The sequence below is a fragment of the Coenobita brevimanus genome, chromosome 70 (genome assembly GCF_032717465.1).
Source record: "Coenobita brevimanus isolate Jiangsu-jjx chromosome 70, ASM3271746v2, whole genome shotgun sequence".
NCBI lineage: Eukaryota > Metazoa > Arthropoda > Malacostraca > Decapoda > Coenobitidae > Coenobita > Coenobita brevimanus.
In genome coordinates, this window is record NC_137023.1 from 35938464 (window position 1) to 35957478 (window position 19015).

The 19015-nt window shown below is 41.9% G+C and overlaps 3 protein-coding genes across 3 annotated transcripts in view; 1 reads left to right on the forward strand and 2 right to left on the reverse strand.

Moving 5' to 3' along the window:
• The window catches only part of LOC145406418 (speckle targeted PIP5K1A-regulated poly(A) polymerase-like), a 45162-nt gene extending 43706 nt beyond the window's left edge, over nucleotides 1-1456 (reverse strand). Inside the window, exons 1-2 of the mRNA XM_080277575.1 lie at nucleotides 1087-1456; nucleotides 252-360 (exon numbers count right to left, since the gene is read on the reverse strand). Of these exons, the coding sequence (XP_080133701.1) occupies nucleotides 252-360; nucleotides 1087-1267 (290 nt within the window). The 5' untranslated portion in view covers nucleotides 1268-1456. The remainder of the gene's footprint in view (nucleotides 1-251; nucleotides 361-1086) is intronic.
• Nucleotides 1457-3388: 1932 nt separating this feature from the next.
• On the reverse strand, nucleotides 3389-15604 carry Tpt (tRNA 2'-phosphotransferase). Its single transcript, XM_080277522.1, has 5 exons — nucleotides 15532-15604; nucleotides 8906-9034; nucleotides 8066-8179; nucleotides 6175-6403; nucleotides 3389-3507 (listed from the first exon to the last, which is right to left on the reverse strand). Exons 1-5 carry the CDS (start codon nucleotides 15532-15534, stop codon nucleotides 3389-3391), a joined length of 594 nt encoding a protein of 197 aa, XP_080133648.1. The 5' UTR covers nucleotides 15535-15604.
• Nucleotides 15605-16041: 437 nt separating this feature from the next.
• On the forward strand, nucleotides 16042-18748 carry LOC145406419 (uncharacterized). The gene is made up of 3 exons (XM_080277576.1): nucleotides 16042-16139; nucleotides 16411-16621; nucleotides 18227-18748. The coding sequence occupies exons 1-3, from the start codon at nucleotides 16042-16044 to the stop codon at nucleotides 18746-18748; spliced, it is 831 nt and encodes a 276-aa protein (XP_080133702.1).
• The last annotated feature ends 267 nt before the right edge of the window (nucleotides 18749-19015 follow it).

Consider the following 19015-nt stretch of genomic DNA (forward strand, 5'->3'; position numbering starts at 1 on the left):
CTAACCTAACCTAACAGCACCCTAAATTATCCTAACCTTAATTAACCCATTCTAATTTAAACTAATTTCACAAATTCCCTCCAGATTTCATAAAATCACTGGTTGCACAAACTCCTTGTAACATATATATCCGATATATAATACAGATGCACTGCTACTACTACTACTATATTAAAGTACAGCAAAAACCTAATACAGTATTAATACTGTATACTACAGCTATTAGTGTAATGATAAAAAAATGATCTTACGAAGAATGAAACTCGATGGTGATGGCGTTGTGTGTACGAGAAACAAGTCGGACTCCATACTTCAGAAACACATTTATGATTCCTTCCAAAGGCACATTTTTGGCAATGCCTAAAGAAAAGGAAAAAAGGGGGTGGGAGAAAAAGAGTCATTATCAAATGGCAACAAAACCTACTAATTCTGTAACATTCTTAATTTCAATCTTAAATGTCATAGTAATCTATATCACAACGTAGGTTTCTTTTCCAATACAATATTTTAAAAACAAAAACATGAGTTTTAGAAATTCTGAACATCATGAACCTTCTCAAATGGAAAAATGGAAAATATTTTCAGGGCACTATACTAACACTCATCCAAGGACTACTGCACTAATTAAATCTTAGCAAGTGAATACTGTACAATACAGTTCATTTAATGTACATGTTTCAGGCTACACAGAACCCATCTTCAGGGTGGCTCTGTGTAGCCTGAAATGTTAAAGAAAATAAAAATTCCAGATTTAACCTCTCTCTCGCACCCAAAATTTCCAGTTCATGCAATATAAAGTAAGTTAAGAATATCAGCATCCATTAAATGCATTCTGATTTGCTTTCCCTTAGATCCAATGATAGATTTTTCACATTTTCCAACTACACCATAATTATGATAGTATGTAGCTCAGGATAAACTTTTAAAACTACACACGCAAAATTACGAAAACACCAAACCTCTTTAGCCTACTTGTAAATATCTCTTCTAAGCTATGAAAATGTGTCTGGTGGCAGCAAGAATGAAAAGGAAAAGGCATGTCTGTAATAAGGAGATTAAACAATACAGTACCTCTTTCTCCCTTACCTGTGACCTGAAGAGTGCGATTGTGCTCATCATTGGGTTGTGGTCGGCTCCTATCCTTTAAGTTCTTCAGGTGTCGCTTGCTCTGTATATGTGAAATGTAGCCAATACTCTCCAATGGCCGTGTGTTACAAGCCGCACATTTGTAATAAGATTTTCCATTTTCGTTCTCTATGCCTGCCATATCTGTCCTTAAAATGCTGTTAAAAATTCAGAAATTGAGCTTTCTGGCACCACTTTATGGTAGTCTTTCCATGGGTTCATTCTAAAAACAGGCAACCTGACATTATTTCAATCCTCTCACAGAACTTGTGCTTCTGTCAATCCACATACACAATTAAGCAGTACACTCTAAAAATCTATCACCAGTATCTTTAAATTGTACGGCAAAACTGGTACACTTAGACTTCCTCATTGCTGTACTGATAGTTGTCAATCAGTAAATATTTCTTGAAACAGATGCTTCACATAATTATGATACTTCTTGAAATGAATGCTGCACATAACTTTGGAAAATACTTCTTAAAACAAATGCATCAGGTAACTATCATAAATACTTCTTGAAAAAGATGCTTCATTTAGCTTTGATAATATTTCTTGAAATAGAGGCTTCGTGCAACTTTGATATATTTTAAAACTTAGTACCATACAGTAGCAACTTGTTACTCTTGTCCTTGAATGATGGATGTGTTGCATTTACAGCAAGTTTTTCCCTGTAAAACAAAACAAAGAATACAATTTAAGGATTACAGCATCTCTTTCATTACTAAGACAAGAGATAATCAAACACATCTAGTACCAGCTACTACACATTATGATGTCTTCACCACTCACTGACATTCAGAGTTTCTGAGTCTCATTCACCTGTCAGGGAGCAATGCATCAGCAACCAACATCAGTCTTGAACTACTCCATCCCACACTATTCATTATCAGCTTTACTCCATTTTCCATAACCCTTGGTTTGACCCTTTCTACAATAGATATCTATCTATCTATCTATTGCCAGACACCATAATCCCGTAAAGGGTGGCCATTTGACACTGAGTTAGGTGTTTTACAGGGAGGGGCACCAACCCTCCACCAACCCACTTGCTGACACGTAGGGAGCACATATGGTTTGGTTATATGGTTACCACCCAGCGGTGTAAATGGTTTCTTGGCTTACAGGAAACCATTTGGCTTGTCACTCAATGTAAAGCCACCTGTAATACATATACAGTATATTGTCTGTACTCCACATTCATGATACTTTCCCTTCAAGTTTACAAGTCAGAGGAACAAGCAGCTTTCTCAACTGTGAATATACCATTACACCCACTAATATTTCAATACAGCCAGATCTCCTACAACTCGCAATCCTAAACCATGGAAATAAAAGAACACCTGTTTGTGTTTCAAAATTTCACTGCACGGAAAAAGATGCATATAACACGGTGGGAGGTACCTGTTTATGTCTCAAAATCTTTCTATGCTAAAAAGATGAACATAACACAGACTGTCAGGCAATGACATATTGCTATGATATCTCTGGAGGTGCGTCGTCATGATCCACTGTGCATTTCTTCTCCACTTGAGCCCGCCCTCTCCCCATGCTGTGATAGTACTCGTGCCGTGTGTGACTCGTTTTTTTTTTTTTTTCTTTCTTTTTTTTGCCACCTATTCCACCCCCACCATGCCGCCAAAGCCTGACCCACTCAAATGTCGGAAGTTTTTAATGCAAAAGCAGAAAGTGGATGTCAGAAAGAAAAAGGTCAAGGGTGAGAGGAACTGCAACAAAGTTAATGAGTCAACCATTTGTACGATTCTGGCTAAGAAGGACGTCATTCTGAACACAGAACCATGCCGGGACCAGCAGGAGCACTGCCCTGCCTCGGAGACCCCTTTCCCCCTCCCCTCAGCAAGCCCACAGCGTCTTGCATTCAAGGTGAGGAATACAGTATTGCTGTGTTTGTATCTTATAAAGTCTTTATCAGGAAGGTAAACGTCCTGAAAAAATTATGAAAATTACCCAAAATGGTGAACCTGGGGCTGGCTTGGGTCCCATGAAATCCTTTAATATGTAAACATATGGTTCCTATAACGCATGCTCCTACTGATCGGTGCCTTCTGGGTACAATACTCACGGGTTATAGGAGAAGGCACTATATAACGCAATAAAGTTACTGCTTTTGCAAATACTTTCTATTTTTATGTTTTCAAATGAACTCACATAGATAATCACGAAGCAACTAGGGTAAAAGGATGAACCAAAACACTCTGACATTACCTAACTACCTGTAATTTAACAATATCATAGGAAATTGTTATACTATACCTGTCTCTTTGTCCACAACTTTCAGGAAATACTCTGGAGGAAGATAACCTTCATCATTTCCAGCACATAAGATGACATTGTTTGCAGACTTGTAGAATTTGAAACCAGCTGTAACACAATGCAGAAATGATTAATGTTAAATGGTGAAAAAATATAGCAAGTGCACTAATCTAGACTAATTAACAATGACATTTAAGCGTGTCTCATTACTGATTACACCTATCATCTTCATCAGTAACTGAACAGATTACAGTACTGTACTGTGTCATTTTTCCAAGCCGCTGCTAGCTAACTCAGAAGTAAAATCCATATATATATATATATATATATATATATATATATATATATATATAAAATGCATCTCCAATGAGTATATCATCATCATCATCATCCTGACTCATTTTTCCATCTGAGATGGAGTATGGTACAATATTAGAAAAAATGAAAGAAAAAATAAAAAAGCAGGTGAGCTACCAACAGCAAGCCTTGTGAAATGGGTCACACAATTATCCACACAGCAACCATACCCCTCAAGTCCTGGCTCTACCTCACAAGCCTAATCATCTGCACACCAATTTTCTTTCTTTAGGGATATCCTTTATATACACCTGCCAAATACCATTAATCTACTGACTGTTGTTGCAAAACAGATGCCACATCCTTGTCATGTTCTTTTCTGTTCTTGTCGAGTAACTCTGGTCTGTCTGACTGAGCAGACCCATCAAATGCTGGCAAGCAACCACCCCTGGAGGGCCATCCCATGCTGTGAGCCAATGTTTCCTTGTGGTTGCAAGTGCCTCGCTGTGGCATGGCGCAGGAAGGAGCCGTCATATTTGGTTCCTGGATGAATACCACATTTGCATCTCTCTACCCAGTTAACAGGGGCACCATAGAAAGCTCCATACTACTCCTTTATCAAGTTACTGTATATGGTTACCACCCATCGTTGTAAACGGTTTTCTGAGTTACCATTAGGCTCGTCATTAACTGTAGAGCCACCTGAGGTGGAAAGAAGAGTATTAAAAAGTAACAGGAGGGATGGGAGAAACAGGAAGAGGGGTGTGCATACACAGATAAATAACGATACGAGTAAAGGCGAAGGAAGAAATAGACCGCATCAAGTGAGTGAATGACAGTTGTCCCCACCAACTACCATGTTTGTCTGTACATGCCTCAGTTAACCGACTTGAGCCCTTGTCAATTCCCTTGCTTCCTCTAATTCACTTTCTCACATATTCATTATCAAACCTACTTACCTTATTCTTGACCAACCATGCCTCCTCCCACCTTCAAATTCTCTCACATATTTCTATTTCACAACCCTTTCTACATCAGGTATCTCCACTTCACCATTATCATCTGAGCACATTCTCTTCTGTCCTGTTGTCAACAACTCTCCTTACTCCACACTTTTTGCAAATCACAAATAAAAAAATCTATCTATCTATCTATCTATTGCCAGACGCCTCAATCCCGTTTGGGGTGGCCACAAACAAATAGCCTCCAAGTCGCCCTGTCCCCCACCATTTCACTCCCCTGCTCCCAACTCACACCCCCCTCTCTCATATACCTCTCCACCTCATCCCTCCATCTCATCCTAGGCCTCCCCCTCCCCCTTTCCCCCTCCACCTCACTCACATACACTCTCTTCGTCAGTCTTTCACCCTCCATCCTCTCCACATGGCCAAACCACCTCAGTGTGTTTCTCATAACGCTTCCTATCACATCCACATCAACACCACAACGCTCCTTTATATCCTCATTCGTCAGCCTGTCTCTCCATGTGACTCCACAGGCTCCTCTTAAATAACTCATTTCCACTGCTCTCACTCTTGACTTGTGTCCTTCCAACAACGTCCAAGCTTCACTTCCATACATTAGAGTTGGTATCACAATATTGTCATGTAGTAACTTTTTCACTTCCATGCTCACTTCCCTGTTTCTTCTCACAGCTTTCAAGGAACCACAACCTTTCTTCCCTGCTGTACCCTTTCAAGCACTTCACCCTCCAAACCTCCATCCTTACTCATCACACTACCCAAGTACTTAAACGTACTCACATTTTCCAATTCCTCACCATCCAACCTCGCTGTACATTCACTGACTTCACCTCTCTCAAAGACCATCACTTTACTCTTCCCTACATTCACCTTTAGATTCCGTTTCTTACACACACTCTCAAACTCATCCACCAAGCCTTGCAGCTCCCCTTCGTCTTCACTCAACAACACAGTACCATCTGGAAACAACAGTACAGGGAGTTTCCAAACACTATCCTCTCTCACCAGGGCCACTCCAACATCCACTACCCTACCTTGTACCTCTTTTATTACCCCATCCATGTACAGATTGAACAACCATGGAGACATGACACATCCCTGTTTCAACCCAACCTTCAAAGAGAAAAATTCACTTAGTTCACCATCCACACGCACTGCAGCCTTCGCACCATTGTACATACTCTTCACAGCATTCAACAACTTTCCATCTACTCCATATATTCTTAACACTTTCCACAATCCTTGTCTATCCACCCTGTCATATGCTTTCTCCAAATCCATGAAAATCGCATACAACTTCTTTCCCTTCTCTAGAAACTTTTCCACTAAAGATCTGAGAATGAATATCTGATCTACACAACCTCTTCCCTTCCTAAAGCCTCCCTGTTCTTCTCCCCCCCCCAAAAAATAATAATAATAATATTCATTCTACAAATATTCCACATTAGTTCCATTTTCACTTTTCACACTCATCCTATATGGCCAACTTACTCACCTTGGAGGGCTCTGGGCAGGTTAATATATATATAAATCTGGCAGGACTTTCTCAAGCCGCTGACAACACCTGAGTCTCCAGGTAATCCTGGGGCAAAGTGTATATGTGTACGTCTCATGCGACTGAGACCCTTCTTCTGGATGCTACCCCAGTGACTGTGGTATGTGCCATGGATCACCTCACTCAGTTCACTGTCACTGGTAATCTCTTCCAAGGAAGTGTCATTAATCTGTCAGTAAATCCTTGTTATAAGTTTCCCTCACATATTTCTATGAAATACAGTATACAGTGTAAAATGCCCTCATTATATATTGTCTTTTTTATTTCAACTCCAAGGTAAAATACATAAATACTGCCAATGAAAGTTAAATTGATGTCTAAAAAGCTGATGTCATTTCCCCCTAGTTTACAGTACAAGTTGTAAGAAAGAAGTTGTTGCATACTGGGAGACATCATCAACATATAATTAGGACTTACTGTGCTGTATTTCACAAACCATCAATTAATGAAATACTGTACAGTGTTATAGTACTTCATATTAAAAACTTTACACATTGGAATACTACATTATACTAAAATTTACATTACCAAATCTTACATCACAAGCACTGTGATTTTAGGAGTGTGTCTATACTTAGAACAGTTCTAAACTGACCCATACATATCCTGTTATAACATGGTGTGAAATAATATATCACTCACAAAAAGAATTTTCTATTATGAAATTACTGTACTACAGTGCCTGATTTAATAAAGTTATGATACGTGGCGTCTGGCAATGAATGAATGAATGATTCTGTTTAAAGATGAACTTCTGTTTCATATAATTTAGATGGATGGTACACACAACAATTCAAAAATGCACAAAACACTAATGTGCTGACTACAGTACTCTACTATATACTGGATGTTCAAAACTTACTAACCACATTTTTTGTTGGTCTTAAAGAAAAAAAATAAAATAAAAAAAACTCAAGAAATAAAATACTACAGTAACAACATAAAGATGAACTCTTGTAGGTTTTGCCTGTATCTAAGTCATGTGATTCACCACACTCTCTTAAGCATAAAAATTCAAAGGATCCAGACAGTCACGCATGATGGCTGGTGCCCATTAAGTTAGCATGTAACCAACATTTTAATGAGGCTACTTTGTCAAACCCACACAAAATTACTGAAACAAATAAATTTAAAAATAAAATTTATACTTAATTTCTATGTGAGCTCCATATGTAACACATCATGCATCTAGGTGGTACAGTAATAATTTTCTGTCCAAACATGACTCACTAACTCTTGCTTTATGAGTTTTATAAGTATGCTGTATTACTGTACTGTACTTATTTTCGGGTGATGAACTCTGAAATGTTCCTATATAGTAATGTATACGTACAATATTTTCTCTGTTTGGTGAAACTGTGAGCAATTTCTACTATATTGTTTTATTCATTCCACTAATTTCTGAGTCGGGTATGACAGCCATTTAAAATGCTGATCACTCACAAACTCTGCTGGCCCCTATGTGGCCTAGTACTGTACAATGTACTGTACATTAATAACACACCTCCTGGTGTGTATATATATATACATTTATACAGTATATATATTTATTTTTTGAGAGAGTTTTTGGGCAGATGAAGGAATTACAGCTGACTTGATAAAGACTTTGATATGGCATGGGCCCATTCAATGAATGCCTTAGATGGAGTAACACAAATGTCTTGATATGTGAAATACAGGGCACTGGTGGAAAAGGAAGAACATAGGCTATAAGGTGCAGAAGAGTGCAGCAAATGTCAATGCAAAAAGAATACAGAAGAGAAAGACTTTTAGGCAGATAAGGCCCCTACTGAGTAATATCAATGTACCAGTACAAGTAAGGTACATGTACCTGCATTGAATGTCCTTGGTTAGCTTTAATGTAAAACTGACCATCTTCATCTTTCAGACTGAAACGCTGCTTGGGACACTTTGCTACGATCTGCTTTAGATCATCCAAACTAACCTTGGAGAAAGAAAGAAAGTATAATTTCTTCAGTTATCACAGTTTCGTAGAAATACATACATTAACATAACTTCACAAAGTACAGGCCTATATACCATAAAACATACCCCTCATATTATGGGAGAAAAGCATACTGTCTCATGTTCCATATATGCTAAAAAGTGAAATGGTACAGTGGACCAGCGATCTCCCAGCCCTTAAGTCTCCTTTGCAATGGTTCAGATGGATTCACAGCTGGGCCTTATGCCTGCCTAGGGGCTGGCTCATATGGATGTGTGGAATGTGAAAAGTATGAATAAAGAACGTAAGAGAGTAGATGCTATGAAAGACTTTTAATCCCTTGAATCCACTAACCTCTTTATTATATTACTGCTCTCCTCAGACAATTTTCTTTACCTTGGATGAGATTTCTCACATATGAAGAAGTCATATACAACTTTGTTAGCCCCTTCACTGTCAGATGTCCTTCCTAAGTTTCACAAAATTATCTGGTTGTGGCAAGAACAGATGATAAAAGACATCACCATATCAAAGGGGTTAAGAAAGCTAGCCCTACCCTCCTTCTCAGTAACACTCTTTGTTGCACTACATCCTTTAAACTTCTACTCTTCCTTATCCCACTACCTTTGCATTTGAAGGAGCTCCTATTCTGCATTACCTGAGCATTCAGCCTCCATACACACTCCACAACTTCGTTCCTCAAAAAACTACACCCAAGGCCATTACCTTCCTGAAATTAGGTTGCTTCAGCACATCCTGGACAGCTACCCATCCATCTGAGAGCACAGTCAACCCTTCACGCTCTGCTCCGTGACGTAGAATCCATGACAGAGCTTTACTTGTCTTTACATCCACCTTAAAGGTAAACCAGCCAGAGTAAGTGAAACCATCATTCAGTACAACTGTATGATAATGATTTTTCCTCACAAAATTATTTATCAGTTTTAATCTGGTGATGTTCTTTTTACTCTTAATCTTGCAACCCCCAAAGAAATTTTATTCAGCTGAGATCAGATGTTTTGACAATACAACTGTCATTATTCCCTTCACTATTAGGTTGCTCCCCCAAATTGGAAAAAAAAAAAAAAAAAAACTTTGATGGTTGCAAAAACAAAAGTTTAACACATCACAGTTTAACTGCCAGTTAGTTCAGTCATGCCTGGTGGCTATTTCACTGTTCTACGACATTTCTTCTCAAATGGGGGGGAAGGATCTTTTCTATGATGCTTCTGTCACAAATATGCCCTTATGATGGTTTCCATTTCATCAAGTACTGTAGTTCTAATTGCAACAAGTGACCTTCACCCTGTGATAACTTGAAAATTATGTGCTCTGATGATCTTTCTGGAAATACCAAACCAGACCTGACAGATGCTGAGCTGACCTAGGGTTACCCCATCATGTGCAGCACACTTTAAATTACCAATGATGACCCTTTACCTACCTCTGCAGCTTGGAACTAACCAATGACAGACTATCATTGGGTCATGTATTACCCTCACATGACTCAACCTGAATAAGGAACCCATTTCAAAATGCCTGTGTCATAAGTGCACCACATGTCTATACGAGATCATCAGCCTTTGTTTTAGAAATAATGCGGCCAGCCTTGAATTTTTCCGCGACCATGGCGTTCTCCCTAAAGAGGTCAAGTGTCAGCAGTGTGGCAATTCATGCTAGTATATGGATGATAAACATATATGGCAATGCAACTACAGGTATGATGTACCCAAGACCAAGGAAGGAAGGGATACTGTGTGTGTGTGTGTGTGTGTGTGTGTGTGTGTGTGTGTGTGTGTGTGTGTGTGTGTGTGTGTGTGTGTGTGTGTGTGTGTGTGTGTTTTACTAATAACTTCAAATAAACTTTTTTTTTTTCAATATAAAGATCTCACCAACAACCATTACAAACTCTTTGTTATATACACCTGTGGTTGGACAAAGAGTGGAGACATTAGTAATTCTTGTTGTGCAATCACAGAATTTTCCCACATGTGAGCATGAACTGGGGGAGTTTTTGTTTTGAGGTTACACAGGAGTGGTCCTATAATCAATATGCAACTGGTGGGCTGGATATCAAGTTGGAAACTGACGAAACTTTAATTGTGAGGAGGAAATACAACTAAGACGAAAGGTGACTTGTGTACTGTAATTGTATGACGGCACTGAATGCACATCTAGTCATAGGTTCATTGTGCCATTACAGAAACTGGAGGGAGAGCTAGGCAACCGTGAAATGTTCATTCCTAAGATGATTTATTCAGTCTGGAAGTAAAATCTAGTGACAGTTGGGGTGCTTGTAAAACCTGAAATGAAGACAGTTAAAAACATAAAATAATAAATCAAGAAAATTTTATGAATCCACGACATTTAACTGTATACCTAGACAGTGGAAAGGTTGTGGAAGGACATGAAGGAGTGGGTAATGTGGCCTTGATTTAGTACGGTAAACTCTCAATTATCCATCGTATGGCAGTGAAGGGGGTGTCAGTGACATAGAGGTCAGCTCTGGAACTGACTTCCTGTCTGTATTTCCTACTGCCTCTGACATCCAGTCCTTCAAACACAGGGTGCTCAGGCATCTCAAAATGAACAGATCTTGAATATATCTCTGTTATTTTGTTTTTGCTTTTTTCTCACGGGGAACGACCTTGCAGGCTTCTGGCCTTTGGTTCCTTCTTCCTTGCATAAAAAAAATAAAAATAAAAGACAAATAGTGTAGTAGTACCCTCTAAACCCTTCAGAGGGAGTCTAAACCCCTTTAAACTGTATACCTGCACTGTATAAATAATCAAAGACAGAAAAATACCCTTAAATACTGTAATAATCTAGATAAAATATCATTTACTGTAAAGCTGTAATTGTGTTTGAATAATGATACAAATGGTGTGGATTCTGATTGCTGGGCCTCAAAGGAAATTTTCCTTACGAAAATGTAATCATTTGCTGTGACTGATAATGACATATGAGGTGCTACCCCAGTTCTTGTAATTTGAATGTTGTAGGAAAATAATTCTCACTGTCACCATTGAAGTAGTCCCCTTCGCCATGTATACAGTGGTCCCAGTGTTTTTTCCACGAGTCCATGCATTCCTGGAAGGCTTCAGGCTTGATGGTCCTGAGCACCTCCTGAGATTCTGTCTGGATCTCCTTAATCAAGTCAAATCGACGCCCTTTCAGTCGTAATTTCATCTTGGGAAACAGAAAAAAGTTGCAAGGGGCAAGGTCAGGTGAATAGGGTGGGTGGAAAATGACTACCGTGTTAGTGGAAGCCAGGAACTGCTGGACAACAACTGATGTATGGGCAGGGGTGTTGTCATGATGCAGGACCCAGTCCTTGTTCTTCAACTGTTTTGGACATTTGCAGCAAATGTTCTCCTTCCGACGCTCCAAAACTTCACATTAAAACTTTCCATTGACAGACTGATTGGGTGGAATGAATTCCTTGTGAACAATCCCTTGGGTATTGAAGAAAACGATCATTATCGACTTGACACTGCTGCGAACTTGACGGGCTTCTTTCATCCTTCCTTGAGCCGCTTGTCCCAGAAAAATGTTCTGCTTTGAGGCATGGCATTGTGACCAAAGGCTTGTTGAAGCAACCGGTGAGTTTCTGCAGCCGTCTTGTTGATCTTGAAGCAGAACTTGATGCAGGTTCTTTGTTCCATGAGGTTCGCCATTGCAAAACCAACAAACCAACTACACACCACGTTACAATAGTAAGCGTAGCTCAACAACACGTCCACTCACGGACAAGGCCAGGGCCACACTGACGCACAGGGATGCTGCTGACTCCTCCTAGTGGCAAAAGGCAAAACTGCAAACAGTTGGCTCCCTCTGCTCAAATTACTGGAACTTTTGGGTAGCACCTCATATGCCAAATAATGCAGCAAAGGAAAACTGAGAGTTCAATGTACTGTACAACACTTGACTTTCACCAGTGGTCAGTTTTAATTTAGTACCGTGTCTGACTCACCAGGGATTGTATTTATTTATTTATTTTTTTTAAGTGCTTCTATTGATTTAGGCATTTATAAATGCCATGAATTTCTCATTTTGCTGTAACTCCCCCACCCAAAACCCCAGAATCCCACTGGTCCCCCTGCTGCAGGAGGAATGGGGAAACTGGGAAAACAAGGTAATTTCTGACACAAATGAATTACAAAATTGATCAAAACATGAAAAATCACACCCACCCACACACACACACAAAAGGTCATCAACGAACAACAGAACTGAACTTAATGGCAATACATAACAAATATGATGAATAAAATCACAAACAATAGCTAGATGAAAAAACACTGGGAAAAGGTAGCCTACTGGGTTTCAGACCACAAGTTTTACTCTTATCATAAAAAAAGTAGATATTCGAAGGGGTATTCTCTACGAGTTTTCCACTACAAATGCTTCAGTTATTACATAATAAATAAGGAGGGGGGAAGCATTCAGCTCCTAGCTGCACTCATTATCATGTCTACATTTAAATAACCTAACCTAACCTACCTTTCATGTACAGTACATAGGATAGTGGACAAAGCTAGCTGCAGAATCCCTCTCCTCCATCTCCTTATTTACATTTTCTCATCAAAAGGGGGTAGGGGGACTTCTCTATGGAATTTTCTTTGGAAAAGCATCTTTTGCTGATTTTATTATCTTGAAAATTACTTGCCATGACTATGGCACAGGGGAAAATCTTGTGAGTGCTCCTTTCAAGCAATTTCTCACCACGATGCCCTCTGTCAGCCTGTTTGATCGTTATTTACTACTGTGTCATCCCTATCAATCTTCCTGAATGAAACAACCAGGTAGCTGAGAGAAGTATGACTAAGCTTATGCACTGCCTTTAGCCAATCAGAGATGACCCTGACACACCATGGGCATGCTTGGTGTGACTCCCCCTTGCCCATGAGACCAAGCGCATCTTTTCAAACACGTCAGTGTTGTGTGAAGGTTATTCTCCTATGTAGTGGGGCATAGTTCAGTGTTGTTACCAATATACAGTAATCTGGCTATTCTTAATATTTTTCGTAGCTACAGGGTTACACCTAGTGAAGTTGTATCCAAAGTGTAGTAATGTGTTGTTGTTGCAACGAGGCCAAGCATTGTTGGTGACGCAATGACACTGCCATTCAAAACCCTGTGCATGCCAGGTTGTGGGTGAGGTCCTTGGCCCCACCAAATTGGGCCCTTCAGTCAGAAAGCGACATGTTTAGTCAAGGTTAAAATTCATACAATCTACTGCCCAGATAATCGTTTTATAAGATCGGACAAAGCATGAGACAGCATAACTGCTGAAGGAAAGCTGTCCCAAACACCTATCAGCTTACTCTGGCTGAGAAGAATCTACTACGCATCTCACAGTCTACAGTAAATGAGGCTGGATTATCCTAAGGGGATGTCCTTGGGTTCTAGTGGCAGGTTGGGTCTCAAGTATGTCAGGAGGCTGGATAGGTGACAGTCCATTGTAGATTTTCAATACCTTAATGGGGTTGGCCCTCAGCAACCTTCCTTGTACTGGTACTGTATACAGACCCAAGGTAGCAAGACATGCAGCACAGTCTAAGTTAGACTAGAGATTTGTTTAGTCCACTGATGCTGCACCCCCTCCTGCAAGTTGTAATCCCCTTCATACTCAGTATGCCAAACTACCGGTGTGACGAAACACTGAATCGGCGGTCATTTACTGAATTGGCACTATTAATAGAAAAATACAATTTTTATCACCAAATAGGTTCATACACACCTAATTACCTGAAATTCAGTAAAAAAAAGGAAAAAAAAAAGTTTAATTTAACTGTTAATAAAAAAATCAGGATTCACAGCAAAAACATTGAGATACTTTGGCCATGTGGAGAGGATGGAAAGCGAGAGATTGACGAGGAGAGTGTATGTGAGTGAGGTGGAAGGGGAAGAGGGAGGGGGAGGCCAAAGATGAGATGGAGGGATGGAGTGGAGAGGTATAAGGATGAGAGTGGTGTGAGCTGGGAAGAGGGCAGTGAAATGGCGGGGGACAGGGTGACATGGAGCGATCTGTTTGTGGCCACTCCTTACAGGATTAAGGCATCTGGCAGTGGATAGATACACAGAGTAAAAGAAATCAGGATTCAGAGCAAAAACATGCTAGAGTTAGTGGGTATTTCCCATTCAGATTGCCATCACACCTTGACAGACTTCTGTTTTACGTATTGATTCACAGCGCAAATAAGTGAATTTCCATGTTAAATCAACATTTATACAAACTAGCTCCAAGTCTGTCAAGGCAAGCTGTCAAGCTAAAGGCAGAACACTTCTAACTTTTGCATGTTTTCACTATGAATCCTGCTTTTTTATTAAGTTAAACACAAAACTTTTACCAGATTTCTGATTATTACATGTGTATGAACCTATATGGTGAGAAAACTTATATTTTCCAACTAAAAGTGCTGATTCTGTAAATCGCCGCTGATTCGGTATTTTGTCGCATCCCCAAACTACTGATGAAAATTCAATTACTGGAAGAATGTGAGTGGAATACAGTGTAACCACAAAAGCAGACTCTTGCTTTACTGTACTCTTCAGCAGGTTGGATGCAACACCACCAGCTTTCTTTGTGACTGTGCTGGTGGAACTTACCTGAGCAATCAACAAATACTCTCAGGGCAGAGGCAGATTCTACAAATAGTATGGGGAGATCATTCATATAGTATTGGTGGTGTGGGACAAGGTCTGGTACAGCACCACAGCAGAACCTAAGAAATACAGTCTTGTCAGCATTAATTCTGAAGCTCAAGGATTCTGCTCTGCTCATGAGGAAGTTGATGTACAGTACTGTACTTGGTTTTAATATTCTCCAATTTTCGTACTATGATGATTTGTTATATGTTTCGTGTTTTGATCACTGCTGTCGGAACTGCCTGTTTTTGCCACCAGAAAGAGGTGCAAAAAATGCAAACCTGGGCATTAAAAAAAAAAAAAAAAAAAAAAAAATGAAAAACCACCAGAGAAGCTGGAAGTCAAAACTATATTCGAGGTGTGTTAATGCATAAAAATTCTGACCCCCTCTAATTTATGGACTGAAACGATATTATAACTGGAAAAAAATATGTATATATATATTGGCTGCTAGGAACTGGCAAAAAAAAAAAAAAATCTTACAGTACTTTGACATTCAGCCAACCTAATACTGAGGCAAGCCATGTTCATTATTCTCACCTTTCCGTAGCGCGATAAACTGGTAAATTACCGCCATTCCTTTGCATAATCTGTTCTTTGGCAAATTACTATGATACCGGACTAATACTAAGAATGCACCACACACTGAGTAATTTTCTTTGCCTCTTATCCTCTAGGTACTACAGAAGTAAAAGGCATACCATCGCAATACCTTAACTGGCGAACAGTACAATAACTGGTAAAAAAAAGACGGGCCTTCCCCTCCACACCGTCTAGACCCCGTCAGATCACAACATAACACATGAGATACGAGCATATTACTTTAAAAAATGCATTTCTAGATCGTAATGAATGATGATTAACGGATTGCAAACAATAAAACATTATCAACTGAATAAACAACTTAACTTTTGATGGGTATGTTACCCTGACCTTGAGCTCATGTTGATAATTTTTTAATATTTATTGTTATGAAACGCACAGTCATCTACACTGTGGGTACAGTACTTGTACAACAAAAGTAGGTGGTCGATCTTACCACATACCTCCTACACCAAGTACCATTTTTGTACAATCAGTAGTTATAAAATCATGCGCCTTAGCGTTAAAAGATGTAAATGGATATATAAGGTATATTACATACAGGTATGAGTAATAATACTGTATTAGGGCAACAGAGAACAGCATGATAGCATTGGCCGCAGCCAAAGATGTTGACATCGCACCACAGGGCCACCCTTGCCCAAACTACTCCACAGTATCTACACTGTGGCCCTGTGAATGAGGCAAATGGTGTCGGTGACGGACGGTAATGGCCAAAATCACCGACCCACTAGTCACCACGTGTCCCCTCTGTCTAAGTAGTATATATGTTTGCGGTTACGTTGTTTGACGCAGGCTGTGCGGCAATGGCGATATATAAATAAAATACGGTTACTACTGAGTAACATAACTGATGATGGAATGGGACATGATCCCCCGAGTTAGATCGTATTAGACCATACTGTATAGCCCTGCCAAGTCTGACCCCAAAGGGTCAGCAGATGAGGCCTGCACGGTGGGCGGGGTCTCCCCAGCAGGTATGATGGGCGCCGCCGCGGTTTTGCTAGACCCTGGGACTGCAGACGAGAGGAGCACTGTGGGTGTCGCCACGGTCCTGCTCCCGGTGGGGCTGCAGGTGAGGGATGCATGGTGGGCATTCCTTACATGGTGGGCACCACCATGGTTCTGCTAGACCCTGGAACTGCAGGCAAGAGGAGCACGGTGGGCGTCCTCTCCCCGGCGAGCATGGTAGGTGTCACCACTGTCCTGCTCCCGGCGGGGGCTGCAGATGAGGGAAGCACGGTCGGCGTTCCCTCATCGACGAGCACGGTGGGCGTTATCACAGTCCTGTTGGTGGCTGTAGGTGAAAGGAGGACAGTGGGAGTCCTTTCCCCGACGAGCATGGTGGGTGTTGTCGCGGTACTATTTGGGGCAGTAGGTGAAAGGAGCACGGTGGGCTTCCCTTCCCCGACAAGCACGGTGGGCGTCATCGTGGTCCTTCCTGGGGGGTCTGCCAGCACACAGATCCTGCCCCGAGTCTGGTGAGCACTGCTCCAGGTAGAGGGTTAAGCGGCAGGGCGATGTGTACCTCTCGTGGATTCCGTTGAGGGGAAGAGGGGTGCGTGGTGGTTGGGGATGTGTCTGTCTTGCTCGTTCTCTTGTCGCGTCTCTATGTGGTCTCCCCTTCGTACATCTCGTATTTCAAAAACCATCGTTCAGTTCTTGTCTGCTTAACAACAATGCGCTTTTAGCGTTGTTAGTGTGTAGTACTTACCCTTCCAGTTCAACTGAACTCTTATAAAGGTTAACCCTGTGGGTTAATTTAACAAAGAATATGTCAGTTTGTTCTAGAAGTTTTTCTGTCACTGACAGCGATGTACCTTTCACAATAATAAATATTTCAATACAATCAGTGTTTATTTTGTTTGAAATGTTTATTGTTGTAATGGGTGTGGTCAATTTAAGAATCAGCATGTTTGGAATTGTTACCTGGCCTAATATCCTCATCGATGCCTCCACTTGGATGCGACGCACTGGAGTGCAACCACATGAGCTCTATAATATGGAAAGGCTATCTCCTCAGCGAGCGTGTAACTTTGGCCGCCACATTGAAACACCTGCACTCGTCGCCTCCACCATGTTAATGCAATTAGATCACTGTTGTTTGTGAAATACCCACCCCAATGGGAGACCACGGATGGGGTGGCACAACACCCACCCAAGGAGGAACCACATACGGGGTGTCGCAACATCCACCCCAATGGAAGACCACAGGGAGGTGTACAGGGGGCGCAAAGGGCCCATGCCAGACAGTCCTATGTCCCCCTCTACCTTGTGCCCCTCTTCCCCTCAATGGAACCAGCCGGAGGAACGCCGCCCTGGCAGACTACTCTCATGCCAGACCAGCACTTGCCAGGATCGGGTGGGACTTGTACTCCTACTGTACAGTCACAGGTAACACCATGATGACGGCCACTGTCCACATTAGGGAGAAGTTGGCCACCGTATGCTTCTCTGTTACTACCCCCTGCAGGACCGCGACAATGACGGCCGTCCGTGCCGGGGAAGGGTCAGCCACCGTACACCCTTCACCTGCAGCCTCTGCTGGGAGCAGCACTGTGGTAACAGCCACCATCTGCACCAGGAGAGGTCGGACACTGTACGTCTCTTAGCTGCAACCCCAGAGAAGGGCAGAACCGCGGCAACGGCCACCATCCGCGCCCGGATGGAAGGAATGGCCACCGTACGTCCCTCGTCCACTGCCCTTGTGACTACCCCTACGGAGGAAGTCCCTTGCTCGCTTCACCACCCACCCAGAGGCCGAACGGGACACACTTTTCTCTCTCCCCACAGGTGCAGTGTCCCAGAAGAGTTGCAGCTGGAGGAGTTCTGGTGAGGTCCTGTCATGAGCCTGGGAGTCAGTGCCCTGCAGCCAGGACCCAGGCGGCACCCCCCACTGTCGGACTCCACGGGGAAGGGATGCCACAGGCAGCTCCTGACAGTGACTCAACCCAGGAGAGACCGCAGCCCCTAGATGCCCAGGGGCACCCCCAAGACTCGGATGTGACCTCCCCAGACCCACCAGAAGGCAGTCCTCCTCCAGGAGTAGGTGGAGGCAAGCCAGCCTGCTTGCCCTGTTCGGCCCCAGTCCAGAGGGCCGCCTTCCCCACCGAGGCCCCACTAGGGAAGGGCCTCCCTCCACGCCGACCGGCAGCCCACTCCGGACGACCCAGCCTTCGGCAGCAGTCCCATGCCTCCTGTGGGAGGGCACACCTGATGAGCTCCCTCCCACACCCAGGCAACACCTGTAAGCAGCCCAAGACTGCAGCAGCCCCAGGCCAGAGTCAACTAGTCCTATTGTGTCCCCTAACCTGACCAGTGTATAAGATTAATATTGTAATCTGTTCACTGTGTAATTAAGGTAATATACGCATATGGTTGGTCGACCCGTGTTTTTATGCCCTGTTCCTATTGTTGTGTATTCTAGACCCAGAGTCGAAAGAGAACCCCAGCTCAGTAGCTAGTGTTCAATGGACGAGATGTCAACCCTAGAACACGTAGCATAACGAGATGTGTATGAACCTATGTGGTGAAAAAAATATATATATTTTCCTCTTGAAAGTGCCGATTGGATAAATAACC

What these genes read in the sequence shown, in the direction of transcription:
- Tpt (XM_080277522.1), bottom strand. An exon ending in AGCAACCTAATTTCAGGAAG is followed by an intron (nt 8,180 to 8,905) that starts GTAATGGCCTTG and finishes TCTTTCTCCAAG; the next exon opens with GTTAGTTTGGATGATCTAAA. An exon ending in ACCAAGGACATTCAATGCAG is followed by an intron (nt 6,404 to 8,065) that starts GTACATGTACCT and finishes ATTTACTGACAG; the next exon opens with ATTAATGACACTTCCTTGGA.
- LOC145406419 (XM_080277576.1), top strand. Translation starts at nt 16,042, where the DNA reads ATGTTGACATCGCACCACAGGGCCACCCTTGCCCAAACTACTCCACAG. An exon ending in AATGGTGTCGGTGACGGACG is followed by an intron (nt 16,140 to 16,410) that starts GTAATGGCCAAA and finishes TCTCCCCAGCAG; the next exon opens with GTATGATGGGCGCCGCCGCG. An exon ending in TCCTCTCCCCGGCGAGCATG is followed by an intron (nt 16,622 to 18,226) that starts GTAGGTGTCACC and finishes CTCTCCCCACAG; the next exon opens with GTGCAGTGTCCCAGAAGAGT.